A 20197-nucleotide genomic window follows, 5' to 3' on the forward strand; every position below is an offset into this window, starting at 1 on the left:
GTCTTCTGTCCATACCTTTATCAAATTCTATGCATTTGATACTTTTGCCTCCCAGGATGCTTCCTTTGGGGCAGTGGATTCTCCTCTCTGCTCATGAGCATCCCCATCCTTAAGGGAACTGCTTTAGGACGTCCCCGAGGTAGATCCTCTGGACCCTATGGACCCTGAAGAAGAAAATTTAGAGTTATGGCATAACATACCTGAGTTAACTCTTTTTCTTCAAAGTCCATATTGCACCCTCCCTGACGCACCTGGCCTCAGTTGGGATCTGTTCTTGGCTTTTTTGTATAACTGATTCCCTCTTCGTATTTTGAGCGTTTCTTGGGTATATTGTACTTCCTTCTCCACTTTCCGTCTCTTGCCGTTAGGCTTGTTTACAAACTGTATGCCTGTGGCTGGGGGGCGGGGTATATAGGGAGGATGACCAGTGGATGCTGGGAGCTTTAAAGCTGTACGCTGTTTGGTGCAATGGATCACTCAAACTACATACCCCGAGGTAGATCCTGTGGACCCTATGGACCTCGAAGAAAAAGAGTTAACTGAGGTATGGTTAGGGGGTCCCTCTCCTGGGTAGAGGACTCCTTCCTTACACACACACACAGCAGCAGGGAAGCAGCACACCAGTCTGGATGCAAGTACAAGCTGGTCGGCGCCAGTCTTTATTGTACAATGTCAGAAATAACACAAAGAAAACATAAACGTAAATCCTAGCCCTGTCGGGGCACTAACTTCACAGGTAGTTCCCTCACTACCAGAACCTGGCAGGGCCTAATGCCCTCGCCAGCAACAAAGCACAGCACAGTACTCACAGATAGGTTTTCCAAGTGTCTCTGAGCAAACTCCCTGTCTGCTCTCCCAGGTGAGACAATCAGCCCTCAACACACTAGGCTTATATTGGCCACTCTCAGGTGGGAACCCAATCAAGCCTGTTACCAGGTTGCGAGAACCAAAACCTGGAGTGGCCGTGGGTAGAGCCCTCCCTCTCCTCTCACCCACAACCCCTAGGTCCCAAACCGGCTTTTCAAAAAGCCGAAACTCAAGCCTGCTACAGTGCAGACTTTCTCCAGGGGGTTTAGAACACATAAGACAGGAATCTGGGACCAATGTACCTGCCTCAGACCACTTTACCAGTGATCCTATCACAATATATATATATATATATATATATATATATATATATATATATATATATATATAAATATACACAGCTATTTTTGAGCAAGAACTCCGTTGCTGAAGCTCTCGTATTGAAATCCATTATGAGTGCCCTCTTTTCTAAATAATATTTATGTGTACATATATATTATACAGTGTGTGTGTGTGTGTGTATATATATATATATATCACTACAAATACCCGTGCGCTATCACTTCAAGCCGTCCGTATTTTGTAAGCTCCATATAATAGTCAAGCGTAAATAATCCTCCACTGTGTGTTTAGGTTGTGTAGCACTCAGATCCTATATATGTGGACCGCAGCTCCCCTTTTATTACCCAGGGATTGACCGGGTTAGGTTAATCTATGAAATATAAAAGAGAAAAGGGGGCGCTCTAATGTGCATGAATCAATTTATTTTTAGACATAGAGTAAAACATATATCTCCAAGTAACGAGATTTTAGTACTCGTACCAGATCATAAAACTCTGTGGGCTAGATATCAAATGATGATAATACTGCACCACATCAGATGTACTCCGTCCCGACCACTGGTCTCCTCGGTCTCCACACCACGCTGTAAGCCCGATCACACGCTTCGATCATGTAGCCACCGGAGCTCCACGCCAGCAAGGAAGACGCCGGGGGTGTGTGCATGTACCGTCAGTCAGGCCCCGCCCTAACGTGTTTTGTATGATACTTCGTCAGAGCCCTCTAACGAAGTATCATACGAAGCGTGTGTATGTATACAGCATGCAGATGGCGGTGGCACTCCAAGTAATTAGTCACTAAGACCAGGTTATGAGACCTCTGTAATGTTTAATTAAACATTACAGAGGTCTGATGACCCAGTCTTAGTGACTAATTACTTGGAATGCCACCGCCATCTGCATGCTGTTCATTCTATTTATGCGGAGGGCACCCACAATATACTTTGTATAGGAAGAGTGCCAAGCCTGCTGTTGTATATGTATGTATGTATGTATGTGTGTGTGTATATATATGTGTGTGTGTGTGTATATATATATATATATATATATATATATACATACATACATACATGCACACGTGCGCGCGCACACACGCGATAACTGTACAACTGTACATTTATGATGTGGGTAAGAATTATGACATAAACCGTGTTTTTGATGAAGAAATTATATCATGGTTTCGACATATACACAAATATATAATGTTGACTTTATAGTTGATAGCTGGCCACTGGAAATAACTATCTTCACAATAAGTTAGGGGAAAAATTATTAAAAGTGAACTCCGTTATAAACTACAAGTCTCTCATTTTAGATTTTTAATATTAATAGATGGATTAATTAGCTTGTTTGGCAATTTTAACTCCTAACCACATAAAAAGTAAATGTTTCCTTTCACAGTTATCATAGAGTACTATTACTCAGCTTGTGATATATTTCTTTGTTATACTCTCTTTTCTCCTTATAATATTTATAATGCCATGTTAAGAAGTTAAAGATGAAGTGATTTAGAGCAATAGTGCAACAGTACAATAAGTCATCTTGTGATTTGTGACACAACAACAATGAATACTGTACATTTCACAACACAATGCCATTCTTTATCTAAAAGTTGGCATTTGGAGGGTAGGCATGAAATTATGTTGTCTCATTCGAAGTCACCGCATCAGGAGAACGCAAAGATTATCATCCCCTACAGCTAAAACCACTCAGTAATTTTATCTTGTTTAGATGTACTGAATCATAATATAACTGTGTATACCTGTCTTATGATGGTGGTATCGTTTCATTACTAAGGAATTTATGTTGTTGCTTGTAGACATGTCGGTTGTTGAGACATGTTTCGGAGACAGAACCTCTGGAAATTACATGTATTCATGCAGAAGACACGTTTCAGGTGACTGGTCCTCAGGTATGGATATCTACTTTCTGTTACTCTGTGTGGAAACCAGAAAAAGTACACTGTTTACATTAGGTGACATTGTGATCGTTACTGACTGTAATAATAATAAATCTAATGCACTAAACCTCAAAAACAAAACCTCTTTGTTTATGCAATATACATGTGTAGCTACCCAACTATATAAGAATTTTACAGCACAACATTGCTGCCAAATTATCTCTATAGCTGCAAGTACTTACACTGAGAGGAAAAATTTAATAAGAGCTGGCAGAAACATTTTATTGAATAGAGCATAGAATATAATAAACCTATGTATTAAATAGAATAAAAGCTGCACTAATGTAAATAGCCTGATGTAAAGTGATTGCGATATATATATATAGCACCAAAGGGTGCCATAGGCGTCACCTGGTGTGGTGACACCTGGTGTGCACTCTATAGCCATCCTCGTGCGTGTCTGCAAAGGGGGCATGACCTAACAAGGGGGCATGGCTTATTGGGAAATCCCGATAGTGTCACTATGGTGGTGTGCCCAGCATCCCCGGTTATGTTAGGTTGTCCCCGGAGACCTGTGCCAGCACTGTCTGCTCCTCCTCTGTGGCAGGAGCAGAGTGCTGCAGGAAAATGTGACACAACATTTTGGTGTCACCCCCTCCGAGGGTGACACCCAGGTGCGGCCTGCACCCCCATTGTAACGCCACTGAAGGGCGCTAAACCTTATGTGATATCATAAGTGTAAATTTAAAAATTCAAAAGATAAATAAAACTGTCCTTTTGAACCAGTGTCCTGTCTAGAATGATTAAAACAGGTTATTTTGGCTTGATATCCCAATAGTGAGGTTTGGTGCATCCCATACATTCTTAAAGTATATTGCTCAGCTACACAAGGCACTCAGTGACTGTCTCATCTCAGTAAGCAGCACTGCAGTCATTGTCTGTCACTCTGGGAGTGGACAGGCATTGTGTATTACAGACAGTTAGTGTTGCTGTTGATCGTGCTGATGTCTACTACTAACTCTGCTAGTACTCCGTCAGTCCAGACTCCATCCTTTCCAGTCCAGCTTCTCCACCTCAAGCCCCTGTGAGTGACACTGTGACGGGCAGTCCACTCGTCTCCACCCACTCCGGCCTGCTGCTCGGGTATTACACATGCGCTAATCCTGGATAACTGCACATGCGCAAACAAAGAGTGATGGCATTACCATCAAATGTTTTGATGCAATGTAACATTTGATGGCGGAAGCCTGTCCCACCATTCAATGGCCAGAAAGAGCATTGGTGCCCCCCTCATTTTTCAAAAAGACATAATGCACCCAAAAAAGGGCCATGGCTTCATGGGGAAGGGCCAGGGAAGAGATAGGAGAGGCCAGGAGATGCTGGGAATGAAATAAAAGGAAGCTACGAGCAAGAATGATAATAAACAGAAATTTGACAGGCCCAAACAGCGCCTCCTGGCCTGTGGTGCCCTGTGCCATGGCACCAGCCGCACTACCCTAGCTACGGCCCTGGCTTTCAATGTCCATCTCTTATTCTTATTGTTCTCTCCCTGAGTCTCAGTATCATCACATCATGGTCATGCTGCTGGGAGCCGGGTACAGCAGAGATCCATGCACCACTTCAAAGTTCTTCTAGTAACCAAGTGCCTGGAAGTGGTTCCGTCCCAGAGATGCACTCCCTCGGGGCCCTGTAGTGGTCCAGAACCTGCATACATGTATAATAATTATCCTTTGCCTATTATTCCGCCCATATGAATTAAGGTGTGGGTTTCATGCAAAGGGATTTTGTGAGTTGGTCCAACACCCAAACCCGAGCCCACTCTGCAACGGTGCCCAGTGCACGTGCCACACTTCCTCCAAGCTTATTACAACATCGTTCTATGCATTCATGTTTTGAAAGATTGTTAGACTGGGTAGCAACACTAGTTCACACACTTCTGAAACTCAATTAAAATGGAAATTGTTCTTACTGTGATTAACTTGCAATATGCAATGAAAAAATCAGGGGACTTTCAGAAAACTGCAATGCTGCTGTAATGTTGCAGTTGTATTATTATTATTATTATTATTATTATTTAGTGGCAAATATTTAAACAAATCATGTTCTCCTGATTATGTTTTATTAATACTAATACCATCTATGCAGGCTGTTGCATATAGTAGATTTGCATCTTTGATAAATTACCTTTTGTGTGCAGTTAAACACTGAAATGTCAGAGCTTTCAAACTAAAATATCAATGATGTTTCAGTTAAAATAATAAATGTACTTTGTTTACCTTGCAATGTTATTTTAATTCCAGATTGTGTCAGCAGCAGAAACATTAGCACTACATCCAACCAGTAAGATTGCTAAAGAAAACTTGGATGTCTTTTGTGAAGCCTGGGAGTCCCAACTGGGTGACATGTCCATTTTGGTGCGTGAAATTACTGATGTGTTTGAGGGAAGACGAGGTAAGAGAGATGTTACTTTTAAAATAACTTTTAACCATTCAAATCTTGGGGGAGGAAAGAGGAGAACTTAGATTCTGTTAGAAAATCTGAATATTTTTCTGCCCACTAAGGGCCTGATTCAGACCCACTCGCGAGCGGCTGTCCGCTCGCAAGTGGGTCGATGTTATGGACTGAGCATGCGCACGACGGAGGGAGCTCCGTCGTGCGCATGCGCCAGACGCGACGAGCGATGGAAAGTCCTTCGCTCGTTGTGTCCGATCAAAGGGGGCGTGCTGTCAATGTTGATTGACAGCACGCCCCCTTTGGTGGGCGTGCCGGGGGCGTGCCTCCCTGACGGGGGCGTTCCCACGGGAACGCCTCCCGTCAAAAGCCGGCCCACTGACATCACTAGTGATGTCAGTGGGAGTGATTTTGGCTCTGATAGAGCCAAAATCACTCCGGAGCTTGCGGTTGAAAACCTCAACCGCAGGCTCCGGCACGCAATTTCGATGATCGCGATGGTCACGACCATCGCGGCCATCACAATGCACGCTCGTATAGCCTGTGGGTGGTGACCCACAGCTATACGAGCGTCCAGGAGGACACTCCATTTTCATGGAGCCCGGCCCTCATTCAGAGCGTGCGCTCTGCTCAGAGCGTACGGCTCTGAATGAGGGCCTAAGTGCACCAATTACTGTTTGTTTTCTCCTGTGATTTATGCCATAATTCCTTCTACTTTTTAAATAAATATTTAGATTTGCTTTCAGAAGTTAAGAGCCATTTATGTGTTCTACAATAGCTAAAAAATTAACATGCAGCTAATGGTACATACTGTACGATATCTATTAACTATATCGTTCAACGATAAATCATTAATATCGTTCATTTTTATGCAGTGAACGACCAACAATGCGCGTTTCTGCATGGACGATAACGATATCTATGGCCGTACATGCAGGCCGACTTGGACAATTTCATCACGATTTGCATGTTCAGAGATGTGGCAGGATGACTTCACTGAAAGATATCTATCAGTGTGTACACCCAATGTTGTTTGTCCTGCACTACAGAAAGTTGAAGGGAAATCATTCAGCGATATCGTTGGTTGTGCAGATCGTACCGTGTGTATGCAGCTTTACTCACTCATATTTTCTAGATAATAAATTGCACATTAATAGTAGAGTATACCAGGCTTGTCCAAATTTAAATACTGTAGGTTGTAATCTAAACTGTGGTCAAAACTAACAATCATCTACAGATGTGTCCTCATACACCTAGCCTCAATATGCCATGTGGCTCGAGACATCCTGTGCGACTCTGCTAGCAGCGAGCATATTTTTTTTCCTTTGTTGCACGAAAGAGTGTCTTATGGAGCGTACACACGGTCAGATTTGTCAGACTTGTCAGATTTGTCAGATGAACGATTGAACGATTAAACGATTTGAACGATTTTACCAAAGTTTTGAACGATTTGAACGATTTGTTCGATTGAACGATTTTTGACTGCATTAAAATGAATGGAATTGTCCAAGTCTGACTGCAAACACATCAGATGTCAGAAATCGTTATCTGACCATCGGGAACGCGCATCGTTGATCGTCCATCGTTCAGGCATGTCAGATATGAACGATTTTCCTTCAGATATGAACGACTGAACGATTTTTAAATCGTTATCGTTCATATCTGAAGGAAAAATCTGACCGTGTGTATGCACCATTAGTTGCATTGCGATGTGACTGAGATGCACCACAAGACTGCACTGATTAATTTCATATGCAGCACTTTTATATTTGTGTACGACTGAATCTGTATACAAAGCACAACAGAACTTGGCGTTCTGCTGCATCGTGGCACTTAGTATGCAAAATCAGACTCCATCGTACACAGATATACAAGTGTTGCATATCTAATATTTACTAGTACTAATATTTGTTTGTTTTATAAAAGCAGCAGTGTCACATTATCTATATAATTAAATCAACTGCTGATAAAAAATTATGTCATCATGTAGGTATGTAATGACAGGAGAGAATGAGTGGGCAGTGATAGAGAAGGGAAGATAGACAAAGAGAAGTGGGGAGAAAGTTTTGGGGTTCAGAACAGATGGGAGGGGGAGATGGTGAAGAAAGTATTGTGGTGAGTGAGCGGGAAAGGAGAGAAATGGACAGAGAGGTGGAGTAATGAAGTTGGAGGAAAAAAATATATAAACCAGTCAATGCCGGGCATTACAGCAAGTATGGATGAATTCAGATAGTATGACACTCAGTCAAGTATTCTCAATGGTAAAATATAGTTACAAGATCACATCTAAAGTCAGTTACTGAATATAAAAGTAATTTTGTTTTTCTTTTACAAACCGACTTAAAATACACAAATACCACAAATATTTTAAAGGAATAATAAAAGGCTAAATAAAAATGGTTTTCAATAGTGTTATTAATTTCATGGACAAGTCCACTTCTTCAGACTGTTGAAGTATGACTAAAGGTGCTCCCTTTAAGTAGGCAGAGTTGAATTGAAATGGGCAGGAAATAAATGGATAGCGGATTGATGGATTTGGTCAAGCATGTGTGTTATTCTGTAATGAATATTCAAAATGTGTTAGCTATGTGGTAGTTATATAGTGGCTGTAATGGTGTACTTTCTACTTCAGGGTCCATAGGGTATCCACAGGATACCTTGGGGTATAGGTGTGACGTCAGTCGCTGGGCACCATAGAGTTAAGCTTTTCAGCCTCCCAGGATGCACTAGGGTCCCCCTCCTATACCCCGCCCCCGAGCCAAGGCACCTCAGTTTAGTTTGGTGCCCGGCCGGCGTCGGGTGCACCTGTCGGAGTGGGGGGCTAGAAGAGCCCCTGAAGCTTTCTTCAGTGCAGCTGTGGCTGCACATCTGGATGTACAGCATGGACAGTCAGTCCTGACGTCCATGCTGTCTTCCCTACACCCCCGCCGGTACCAGAACGCCGGTACCGATCCGGGGATGCTGGTGAGCATCTGGGGTCACAGCTAGCGGTGACCCCAGATGTTCCGGACCATGGCCGGATCCAAGGGGGACAAAGGTAAGCAGCGGGGTCCCGCGGTGGGTCCCCGCTGGTCACATGGTCCTAAGTCCCCAGGCAGGGGGCTCCCTGGGGACTGGCTGCAGCGTGGAGCCAGGCGACCAACCTGCGCTTTCCACTACCCCCTGGGACAGCGGACCGCAGCAGAGCGGTAGCGCTGCGGCGTCCCAGGGGTTAAATGCATGCCAGGGGAGCGCGCCTTCCCTGTCTCACAGCCGGCGCCTCCCCCGCTGCACACAGCCCTCTCTGCATGCTGCCGACTGGTCCTGTGGCAGCGCTCCTCCCCCAGCCTCCTCTCTGCTCCTCGGCGGCCATCTTCTCCAGGCATGGTGAACGCTGCTGGAAGCGCTGGACGGAAGCATCGTGGTCTGGGTCCCCCCGCATACCTCTCCTCCGCTGTGGCTCAGGTCTGTGTATGCAGCGCTGTGTCCTACCAGGCCCTGTGTCTGTGTAGTTGAGTGATCAGCGCTGTTAGTGCAGGAATTGTTATTTCTCTGCATTGTATGTGACTGTGCTAGCGCTGCCTGTAACTTTTCTTCTCTAAACTGTCAGCTTTATTACTGTCCCTGTTCTTCTGCTAAAGCCCTTGCGGTGCGGTGCTGCAGGGTGGTCTCTCGCCTATTTAATACTTAATTGGTGAGAGAGGTCACATACGTGGTGCCATCATGTCTGAAAGTGATTTTCCCCTCCGACTACAGTGTACCACGTGCAAAGTACCGTTAGCGGAGGGGGAGGGTAGCGTGGAGGGCCTTTGCCGGCAGTGTTTGTCCATGGCGCGGCCTATTACGGTTACAGCACCGGTACAGGAGCCGCCCTGGGCTTGTTTCGCTCAGGCGTTAACAGCTTTAGTGGGCCAGTTAGCTCCGCAGCCCGCGTTTACTCCGATGGGTTTGTCCCAGCAGTCTGTGGTGTCGTCACCCATGCAGGGGTTCCCACGACAATTGGTGGTACCCCACAGTCTCCCTATTTCCCCGCTCCCGGGTTCTCAGGAGCCAGCGTGGGTTAACTCCCTGACGAGTTCTGTACAGCACTTGTCGGATGTGTTGCAAGGGGAGTCTGTGATGCGGTCTCATAAAAGGCCGGTGGCGTCTCTGTCCGCTCCTTATGAGGATGACGAAGGGACGTCTGATGATGGGGAGATTCTGGATCCTTACGATCAGGAACCTCTCCATACTAAGGACGCTGATGCTAAGTCCAAAGTATATATTCCTGGACTTATTCGGGCGGTCCGCACAGCCTTGGTGATTGAGGACGAAGTTCCCCCAGCGGCTAAATCTAAGTATGCCTTTTTCAAAGATGTGAAGGGCGATGCCACAGTCTTTCCTCTTTCGGGTCAGTTGGTGGACCATTTAGAGGAGGCGTGGAAACAACCTGGCAAAAGATACCAGCCGCAGAGACGCCTGGCGGTGGCTTATCCGTTCGCGGATAATTATTTTGCTAAGTGGGAATCCCCTCCACAGGTGGATTCTCACGTGATCCGTCTTGTCCGTAGTGCCACATTGCCGATGCCATCCATGTCCTCCCTTAAGGATGCTACGGACCGCAAGGTAGAAATCTGCCTGAAGTCCGCTTATTCCCTTGCAGGGGGGGCAGCACGGCCGGCTATGGCCATTTGCTGGGTTGCCAGAGCGATGGAGCGTTGGGCGGATTCATTAGAGGCTTCTTTTGAATCCGACTGTCCGGCCGAACAGGCGGAGTTGATTGGCAATCTCCGTGATTCGGCCACCTACATCAACGAGGCGGCTCTAGACATTAGTACTCTGGTGTCTTGAATTTCTTCAGCAGCGGTAGCTGCTCGTCGCACCTTGTGGCTGCGATCCTGGAAGGCGGACGCAGATTCCAAGAAAGGTCTGGAAGCGTTGCCGTTTACCGGAGAAGTTCTCTTCGGTCCGTATCTGGATAAGATTGTGGCCACGCTGGCGGCAGCCAAATCTGCTTGTCTCCCGTCGGCCGCTGCTCCTTCTGGTTCGGGACCATCGTCCTTTCGGTCATCTAGGGCCCAGGGCAGGCCCAAACCACAGTCGTTTCCTCGACAGGCTGGCCCTAAGAAATCGGTCAAGCCCCGGAAGCAGGCATGGAGTACCAGACGTCCGGCCCCCAAGCCAGATGACAAGCCTGCGGCCTGACGGTCCGGGCCTCCCTTTAGGGGATCCCAGGGTGGGAGGCCGCCTGCTACAGTTCACCCAGTGTTGGTCGACCACTACGACAGACACTTGGGTTCTGGAGGTGGTTTCCCACGGATACGCCCTCTCCTTCCGGCACAGACCCCCGGCTCGCTTCTTCACCACGGGTCTCCCATCAGACCGGAACAAGGCTACGGAGCTGCGGAAGGTATTGCACACTATGCTCCAGGCTGGAGTTATAGTGCCTGTTCCATTCTCCCAGAGGGGCCAGGGTTTCTATTCAAATCTATTTTTGGTACAGAAACCCAATGGGTCATATCGTCCGATTCTCAACCTCAAAACACTCAACAAGTCTTTGCGGGTCCCGAAGTTTCGGATGGAGACCCTACGGTCCATCATTCTGGCGCTGGAACCTGGGGACTACTTGGTGTCATTGGACATACAGGACGCTTACCTGCATGTCCCTATTCTTTTGCGCCATCAACAGTTCCTCAGGTTTGCAATCCGCAGCGACCACTTCCAGTTTCGGGCGTTACCTTTTGGCCTGGCAACAGCACCACGTGTTTTCACCAAGGTGATGGCGGTCATGGCGGCTTCTCTGCGGCTGCAGGGAGTCCGCATGTTGCCGTATTTGGACGACCTGTTATTGGTGGCAGGATCTCCAGAGCTCCTGTTACGCCACTTGGACCTGACCATTGCACTGCTGCAACGGCACGGCTGGCTAATCAACTGGCAGAAGTCCACTCTAATCCCGTCTCGGAGGATTCTGCATCTTGGAGCCTTATTGGACTCGGGACAGCAAAGGATCTTCGTGACGGAGGACAAGATCTCTGCTTTACAGTCAAGGGTGCGCAGTTGCCTGCACAGCCGCCGGGTGTCCTTACACTCGGCGATGAGGTTACTGGGCTCCATGGTGTCGGTGTTCGACATGGTGGAATACGCCCAGTTTCACTCTAGACCTCTGCAGCACCTGATCCTGTCCAAGTGGAACGGGCTGCCTCAGTCTCTGAAGTCCCAGACGATTGTGCTCACCCAGGAGGTTCGCCTGTCCCTTGCGTGGTGGTTACAGACGACCCACCTCAACAAGGGACGTCCGTTCTGGGTTCCAAATTGGGTCCTGTTGACAACGGACGCCAGTCTTCGGGGCTGGGGAGCAGTTTCGGGTCCACACTTGTTCCAGGGCAGGTGGACGCCGACAGAAGCGGAGCTTCCAATAAATATCTTGGAACTCCGTGCGGTCTTCAATGCTCTCCAGCAGGCACAGCGGTTTCTCCAGGGTCGCCCGGTGCAGGTCCAGTCGGACAACGTTACCACCGTGGCCTACATAAACAGGCAAGGAGGAACTCGCAGTCGGGCGGCTCTCGTAGAGGTCTCTCGGATCCTGGTTTGGGCGGAGCGCAATCTTCCGGCCATATCAGCGGTCTTCATCCCGGGAGTGCTAAATTGGGAGGCGGACTTTCTAAGTCGCCAGGACGTTCATCCGGGGGAATGGTCCCTGCACCCGGATGTTTTTCAACTACTGGTGGACATGTGGGGTCTTCCAGAAATCGACCTCATGGCGTCCCGGCACAACAACAAGTTGCCGGTGTACGGGTCTCGCACAAGAGACGAAGGGGCGTCTCTGGTGGATGCTCTGTCCGTCCGGTGGACGTTCCGGTTCTCCCTTCTTCCGCGGGTAATCCGGAAATTCAAACAGGAAGGAGGGACGCTCCTGTTGATAGCTCCCGCGTGGCCCAGACGGCACTGGTTCTCAGACCTTCAGGGTCTGTCCGTGGACAGTCCTCTGCGGTTGCCGCTACGACCGGACCTTCTGTCTCAGGGTCCTTGCCTTCACCCGGACCTGACTCGGCTGTCTTTGACGGTGTGGCTGTTGAGACGGCCATGCTGAGGTCCCGGGGGTTTTCCAGCTCTGTGGTGCGTACCATGTTACGAGCTCGGAAACCGTCTTCCGCGAGGATATACCATCGCGTGCGGCATACGTTCTTCCAGTGGTGTCGACCGAGAGGTTATGCACCGCGGGAGTTTCGTCTGTCTCGGATTCTCGCCTTCCTGCAAGCGGGACTAGATCATGGGCTTCGCCTTGCTTCTTTGAAGGTACAGGTTTCGGCCCTATCTGTCTGGTTTCACCGTAGGATTGCTACAATCCCGGATGTGCGCACCTTTATGCAGGGTGTTCTCCGCATTCAGCCGCCCTTTGTTCCACCTGTGGCGCCTTGGGATTTGGCTGTGGTCCTGAGGGCTCTCCAAGGACCGCCGTTTGAACCACTGGGCTCAGTGGATCTTAAATGGCTAACAGCTAAGACTGTTTTCCTTCTGGCCATTGCTTCGGCCAGACGTGTTTCTGAGTTGGGGCTCTTTCTTGTAGACCCCCTTTCTTGGTTTTTTATGGGAACAGGGCAGTGCTCCGCACTCGGTCCGAGTTTCTTCCCAAAGTTGTTTCCCAGTTTCATGTTAACGAGGAAATAGTTGTTCCGGCCTTTAACTCACCGGATCTTTCCGTGGGTGAGGCCTCTTTGGATGTTGTGCGGGCCTTAAGGACTTATGTTGACCGCACTTCTTCGTTTAGGAAGTCGGACGCTTTGTTTGTCCTCTATGGCTTCCGTAAAAAGGGTTGGCCTGCTTCAAAGCAAACTTTGGCAGCCTGGATCCGTATGGCTATTTCTGAAGCTTATCTTCATGAAGGCCTACCGGTCCCTCCTTCTCTGAAGGCTCATTCCACTAGGTCTGTGGGTCCTTCGTGGGCAGCTCGACGTGGTGCCTCGGCAGTTCAGATCTGCAAGGCTGCTACGTGGTCCTCTGTCCATACCTTCGTGAGGTATTACAGGTTTGACACCTTCGCCTCTCAGGATGCTTCCTTCGGGCGGCGGATTCTCCTTTCTGCACAGGAGCGTCCCCACCCTTAAAGGATACTGCTTTGGGACATCCCCAAGGTATCCTGTGGATACCCTATGGACCCTGAAGTAGAAAATATGAGATATGGTAAGAACTTACCCTTGTTATCTCTATTTCTACGAAGTCCATAGGGTTCCACAGGACTCCCGCCCTGTCGCACCTGTGCTGCAGATGGGCTTTGCTCTGGTCACCGGTTTTCCGTCTCCCTCTGGTGAGAATGTGATTCTTGTATGTGTCCAGATCTTTTTTCTCTCTCTTCCTTCTCCTCCTCCGGCCTATGGCTTGATAACTAACTGAGGTGCCTTGGCTCGGGGGCGAGGTATAGGAGGGGAACCCTAGTGCATCCTGGGAGGCTGAAAAGCTTAACTCTATGGTGCCCAGCGACTGACGTCACACCTATACCCCAAGGTATCCTGTGGAACCCTATGGACTTTGTAGAAATAGAGATAACAAGGGTAAGTTCTTACCATATCTCATATTTTTTATCATGATCCTGATTGCAGTGACTTGAGTCAGAGAAGCGGTGGTGGCATGTAGTGATAGTCAGCAAATATGTGTGCTGAGAGGTGTACAGGCAGTAGAAGTCAATGTTGGGAAGCTTGTTGGTAGTGGTAGTTTATGCTGATTTGTCTGATCATAGGGATTGGGACAATAGGGATTGGCATATCTTGTGCATGTGTAGTGGTGACATAATTTCTTTACTGTTAACATTGCCAATGCTGTTGGCCTATATTTGATGACATTTTGAAAATAGATAACTTCTCTTTATTTTTTAAAATTACACATATAAAAAGCATATAAAGTAATATATGCTTTATATGCTACACATATAAAAAGGCATATACAGGGCAATTAATTCAAGCCCTGAGCACTCTCACCTACCACTGTGAGTATAAAATAGAAGAATCATGGAACTGCAGTAAGGAGAGTGCACCAGACCATCATGGCGGCTGCATGTCTGTGAATGGATTGTCCATGGTCACCTCACCAAGAATTGAGGGACACAAACAAAGATAGAGTCTGGTAGATGGAATAGAGAGAGAGATAAAATAGTAAGCTTAAATGGGTAAAGTAAGGGAGAGAGATAGAGAATGGAAGTGGTAGGACAAGTTGGATAGAGAGAGAAAAAAACAGGCAATGTCAGACATAACTTCTAGTAGCCCAAAAAAAAGTTAGCATAGATTAGTGCAAAGCATGTATTCATAGCCGTCCCTTCTATTTGTAAAAATAAATAATTTATCTTGCATTTGAGCTTGCTCCAGACTGCTGTCTCTTTCTATGTGATATTCCCCATTATTTCAATTGCTTGCTTAGAGTCTCGAAGATATGATGAAACTATCAAAACAAGTTTCTGTAGAAAGGTGTTAACATAATTAGACTGATGTTAGTGAATCAATCCCTGTTATGATGGTCCAGCCTGTTGGATATGTAATGTTTTTGTGTAACTTTGGGAAACCATAGATGTAGGCAATTGGGTGTACTATGCTAAGGTATTCAAACTTAGATTTATTTAGAATTCATTAATAAAAGGCTATTTTCAGTAAGAGGAAATGTCTGCATTGATAGGAATTTGCAGGTTTGTGGGTATTTCTATCCTATAATAGTCTTTAAGCTTCTTTATAGTATTTGTCCTTACTTAGTAGGGCTGTACCTCCTCCATCTGCACCTTTTAATAATTTAATGGAGTTCTTACTCCATTCTTTTAGTGTCTGTCTCATTTTTGTAAAATTTTTCTTAATTTATTTTGCCTTTGTTATCTATGCCTTTCTGTACCAAAACTTGAAAAGTTCTGTTAAAAGTTGCTTTAGGCAAATGTAGGTGTTGTAAGTTGATGCTTATGTCTGGTAACTGTGCGTAAACTTGTCTTGATATTGATCCTCCCTTTTTTTTTCTTAAAGAGATGCAACATCTATGCATTCTGTATATGTTTCTATGAAAAGGCCTTTCCTAAAGTAACTGCTTATGTGGAAAATCTTTAATTCCTGATGAGTCTTGGAGGATCGGAGGCATCATGAACTACTGTTTGTAGCAAAATTTGTTTGTGTTAGAATGTGTTCCCATCCTGTCTGTTCCAAGGGGAGGGGTGACTTCTATCAGAAAAGTTGTACTGGTGTTTGTAATTCCTTATATGTTGCTGCTGTTCCTGATACCGAGTTTATTAATGGTTTCTTCATCTCGCGTTAGAATGCTGTCTTCTATTTTTGGACATAGGATACTTTGAGGATAAATTGTGGAATCGATGGTTCTTTGATTTGAATATTTGACGATACTTAAATCTTTGCTGTCCGGGAGCTGTATTTTCCTGTATAGTTGTGTGTAGGTTATTTTCTTCAGTGTTAAGGTTGCTTTGTGTCCATGGTGGAATGATTACAGACTTCAAATTCTCATGGTCTCTAAGAATTTTTAAAAATCTTTAGTTCCTCCACGTTTTATTAATTGTTTCCATGTATTTAGTCTTTTAACTTGTCCAAATATGTTTGGATGTCTACTACTTCTATCAGTATTTGATCGTAGCTTCTTTTTGTGATCAGTTATCATTTTCATGAGGTCATACTTAGTTTTCTAAAATACTCTGCCATTTTTCTTGAACATCCTCCTTCATCTGACAGGGGAATTGTTCAGTTGGCGGAAAGCTTACAACCATCACTATACTTGCCTTCTTTTAAAAACTAGTTTCAGGAACATTATAGCTGGTAGTAGAATGCGCCATGTCAGGGTACGAACAGTGCTGCCTGCAATACACAATTTCTTGATTACAACTGTTTGCTGTGATATTTCTTTTCTTCTCACTCTGCACAATATCTATACATAGTATAAATAAAGTCCCTTGTAGGTGTCTGTCTGCTTGTGCAGACTAATCTCAAGAACTACTGGATGCATTTTGATGCAATTTTCACTGGTTTATATAGCATTTTTTGAGGAAGGTTTAAGTCTATGATACATTAATGGGTGACAAAAGGGATCCGGAGCAGTGACAATTTTAGTGAAGCAAGTCAATGAAGAAACGGTCCCTGGTAGGCATCTGTCTGTTTGTTCAGGCTAATCTCTAGAACTACTAGATTTTGATGCAGCGTTTCCTACTCTATAGAACAGTTTTCAAGGAATGTTTAGGTTTATGAAACATTAATAATAATATATGATCAAATGGAGCCTAGCAGTAATGTTTTTGGTGAAGTAAGTCCATGAGAAAATGGACGTCCAAGCACTTTCATGGCTTACGCTGCCTAAACCGTTAAATATATATCACATAAAATAAAGTCCATTGTTAACGTGTATCAATCTCTACACGATATCTGGTTTCTCCAGAAAAATTGATCTAAACTCTGTACCTGAAGCAGTGATTCCTTACTGTCCTCGATTACTGCGATCCATTGATTAAGGACTATTAACAGTACCTAGAATCTCCCGGAATTCGTCTGGGGGTCGAACTTTCAGCTTTGTGACTCTGACTCTATGGAACTCACTTCCCTGCACAGTTCGAGAGGCCTCCACTCTAAAGTCCTTCAAAAATAGACTCAACTCACCTATTCACCCAAGCATTTCACTAATGTCCATTGTTTTGTATTTTGTGCTGTAAAGACAAATGTAAAGCACTTTGAGTCCTTTTAGGAGAAAAGCGCTATATAAATAACATTATTATTATTATTACTGCTATAAAATTTCTGTTTTTCCCATTAATTTAATTTATGTGAAAAAGTATTCTGTCATTTCAAACGAGTCCAATTCCCGGTAAGACTCTGCTTTGGCATGACAATAAATAAAGCACAGGGACAGACACTTAAAGTGGCTGGAGTTGACCTTAGTGGAGACAGTTTTTCTCATGGACAACTTTGAGACCCTTTTGCGTGTCTCGTTAAAACTGTCGTCTACAAGGCAATCTTATAAGACTTTGGTTAAAAAAAAGACTAGTTGCTTGTACATGATAAATGTGATGCCTATGTAATAAATTCCAAATGCAATTTGACCTTTGTGTGAATTCAACCCCAAGCATACATTTCCTGACAGGTCAACGAAGATGTTGCCAAGTATGTTTTTTGGTGTAATAGAAGTTATTTCAATGTGAACACTGGACTGCCTGCAACTTGTATGCCCTACCCTATATTTGTTGGCTGTGCTGTTTTCCCATATCTTTATTGTATCCTCCAAATCATTACAGACACTAGATACTCTAATTAAACACAAATTACTCCAATCTGAGGAATGGATTGTTATCCGTAATACTACAGGATACTTATCGGTCACATGAGCTACTTTGAGGAATTTTGTTTGGGATCCTGATAGTATTTATTTAAGCAGGCTGCTTATAGTCCACCACAAATTGCTGTATTAACCAGCTGCATACAATATACATACCTTAGATCACGCTTATCGAGGTAGCTAATATTTTGATGTTCTATTTTATATTGTTCAACTACTTTTGAGCCTATATTTCACCTAAATCCCATTGGTTTACAACATATGATAGTACATTGCAGATTTTATTGATATGGGAGGCTCCAGAAAATCGGGTGGCGTTCCCATCATGAGAGGGCAAGTCTCCTGGACTGAACACCACCCCGCGCACCCCTACCACTTCTCACCCTTCCCCCCACACTTTCCTCATGAAAGTGGGCAGTCTGGAGGGGTCCCATGACGCGTTTTTCGCTGAATTGTGTCATCATAGCCCCGCCCCCTGCTTTACATTGCTGGAAATCTCTGCATCTTATAGCAGGGGGTGGGACCATGATGATGTGATTGCACCGCCACGCTCCCCGCACCAGCCACTATTGTTAATGTCACCCCCCCCCCTGCAACGCTGACCTGGCTGTCCTCTTTTAAGTCAGCAGGCCTGATTGGGAGTAATATCTACCCCTGTATTTTAACTAAAGTTTACTAATAAAAATTCTCACCCTCAGTCACAGCTCACACTAGCAGCAGCAGAGGTTGTAACTCTCTGCAGCATATACACACAGCGATAAGAACACACTGTGATCATACTGCTGGGGCATCACCAAGGGCCCATGAGCAAGGACCGTAGAAACTCCTAAGCAACAACAGCAGTCACAGTGACTGCAGAAAATAACTGTCTATCCTTTTTGCACCATTATGTGGCAAGTCGCCTGTCATGATTCCTGTGCTGTGCATTTTACTGTGCATCAACTTTGTTACTTTTTCCTTATTCTGTGTCATAGTTTGCATATAGTGTACTAGGTACTTAGGATTATAGATGTGTCCTCATACACAAAGCTCCATTACGCCATGCAGCTATCTCGTCGGCTATAGGCACATCTATTATTTGGCTATTTTTCTGGCACATTTCCAGCAAGTTCCAAACTCACTGACTATAACATCTGATGACATCTATATGTAAAATAAAAATAATCGGGATTGTGCATTGTGGCCATTAATGTTTTATTTCTTGCGAATTTGAGGCCATTCATACTCTATTAAGTCTGGTGATTTGCAATGCGGAGGAATGGCACCAGTCTTTCAAACCGGTGGCATATTACATAACATTTTCCACTAACACAATGGGTTATATTTTGCAGATGTTTTGCACTTGAATAAAAAACACAAATCAGGTGCAACATTTGAACTCCAGTGATTAAGCAGCCTAATACTTAATCTTTATTATTTGTTAACTACAGCTCTCTGTTTCTTATGGATGATGTGTTTTTTTTATTGCAAGAAAATACAGAGTACTGCCTGGTATAATTTAATTAAATATACATGACTGCCAGGGCAATTACTTCACATGAAGCATCTTAACCTAGTGATTATTTTTCATGTAGAATTATGTGCGCTTACACGACAGCAATTATTTTGGAGTGAGTAAAATGATTCTTATATTTTCACGACTCGTTGCATAGGAAACTGTGAGTGAGCAAAATATAAATGAAGTCCAGAACACTTTATCCCCTTTACAACAAAGAGTTTGTATTATTTTTGTTATTTTACCAACAATCCTTTCATCTTCACTTTATCCTATCCCACAACAAGGGAAATTTGGGTTTCTCTCTCTTTCCTGGTAAATTAAACCCGCCACAATACTTTCGTAGTAGGAAGCTACCTAACTGATGTTCCTCTTCTTCATTAATACATTGCAGCACTACATCCATACTGCAATAATTCTATTTATCTAATGCTGATGCTATATAGTTACACATTCTCTAATATGTGAATTGCAGTTGTTATGATTGGTAATACCACCCAGCGGGCATCTTGTGTTATGTATACACTGTCACACCCCTTCAAAATGGTATTCTGCTGTGCAAGCTGTGCGCAAGTTGCTGCTCATCTGAAAACCCAATTTCTTGAGCAATGAGCAACTAGTAACATTGAGGTCCATAGATAACATGGAGAAGATATAGGATAGCAGAATCTCGTGGTAGGTAGCTGGGTCACATATAGAACAAGGGCTACAAGGAAGATTGTCTGGCAGGATAGTATTAATTTGTGACAGGCAAAAATTTACAATAAGTGGGGATGGCCTTTGAGTTGGAGTATTGCTATAGTAGGATACTTGCACTAGCAACCCTGGAAAAGGTGCATCAATACAGATGGGGAAAAAGTAGTATAGTGAAGGCCAGACAGATACTGGTGGTAGGTGCAGAGTACAAATAGGGTGCCTATTGTCCTGCCTATGAGTGCCAAACAGTTTGCTACCTCC

The 20197-nt window shown here is 44.9% G+C and overlaps 1 protein-coding gene across 2 annotated transcripts in view; it reads left to right on the top strand.

Moving 5' to 3' along the window:
• Positions 1 to 20197, top strand: part of CTNNAL1 (catenin alpha like 1) — a 333934-nt gene that overhangs the window by 236413 nt on the left and 77324 nt on the right. For both annotated transcript variants that reach the window (XM_088476289.1, XM_088476290.1), the window contains exons 10-11: positions 2965 to 3057; positions 5346 to 5496. In XM_088476289.1, the coding sequence (XP_088332415.1) occupies positions 2965 to 3057; positions 5346 to 5496 (244 nt within the window). The remainder of the gene's footprint in view (positions 1 to 2964; positions 3058 to 5345; positions 5497 to 20197) is intronic.

This window comes from Taudactylus pleione, unplaced genomic scaffold (genome assembly GCF_031769625.1).
Source record: "Taudactylus pleione unplaced genomic scaffold, aTauple2 ptg000186l, whole genome shotgun sequence".
In the NCBI taxonomy this organism is placed as follows: Eukaryota; Metazoa; Chordata; class Amphibia; order Anura; family Myobatrachidae; genus Taudactylus; species Taudactylus pleione.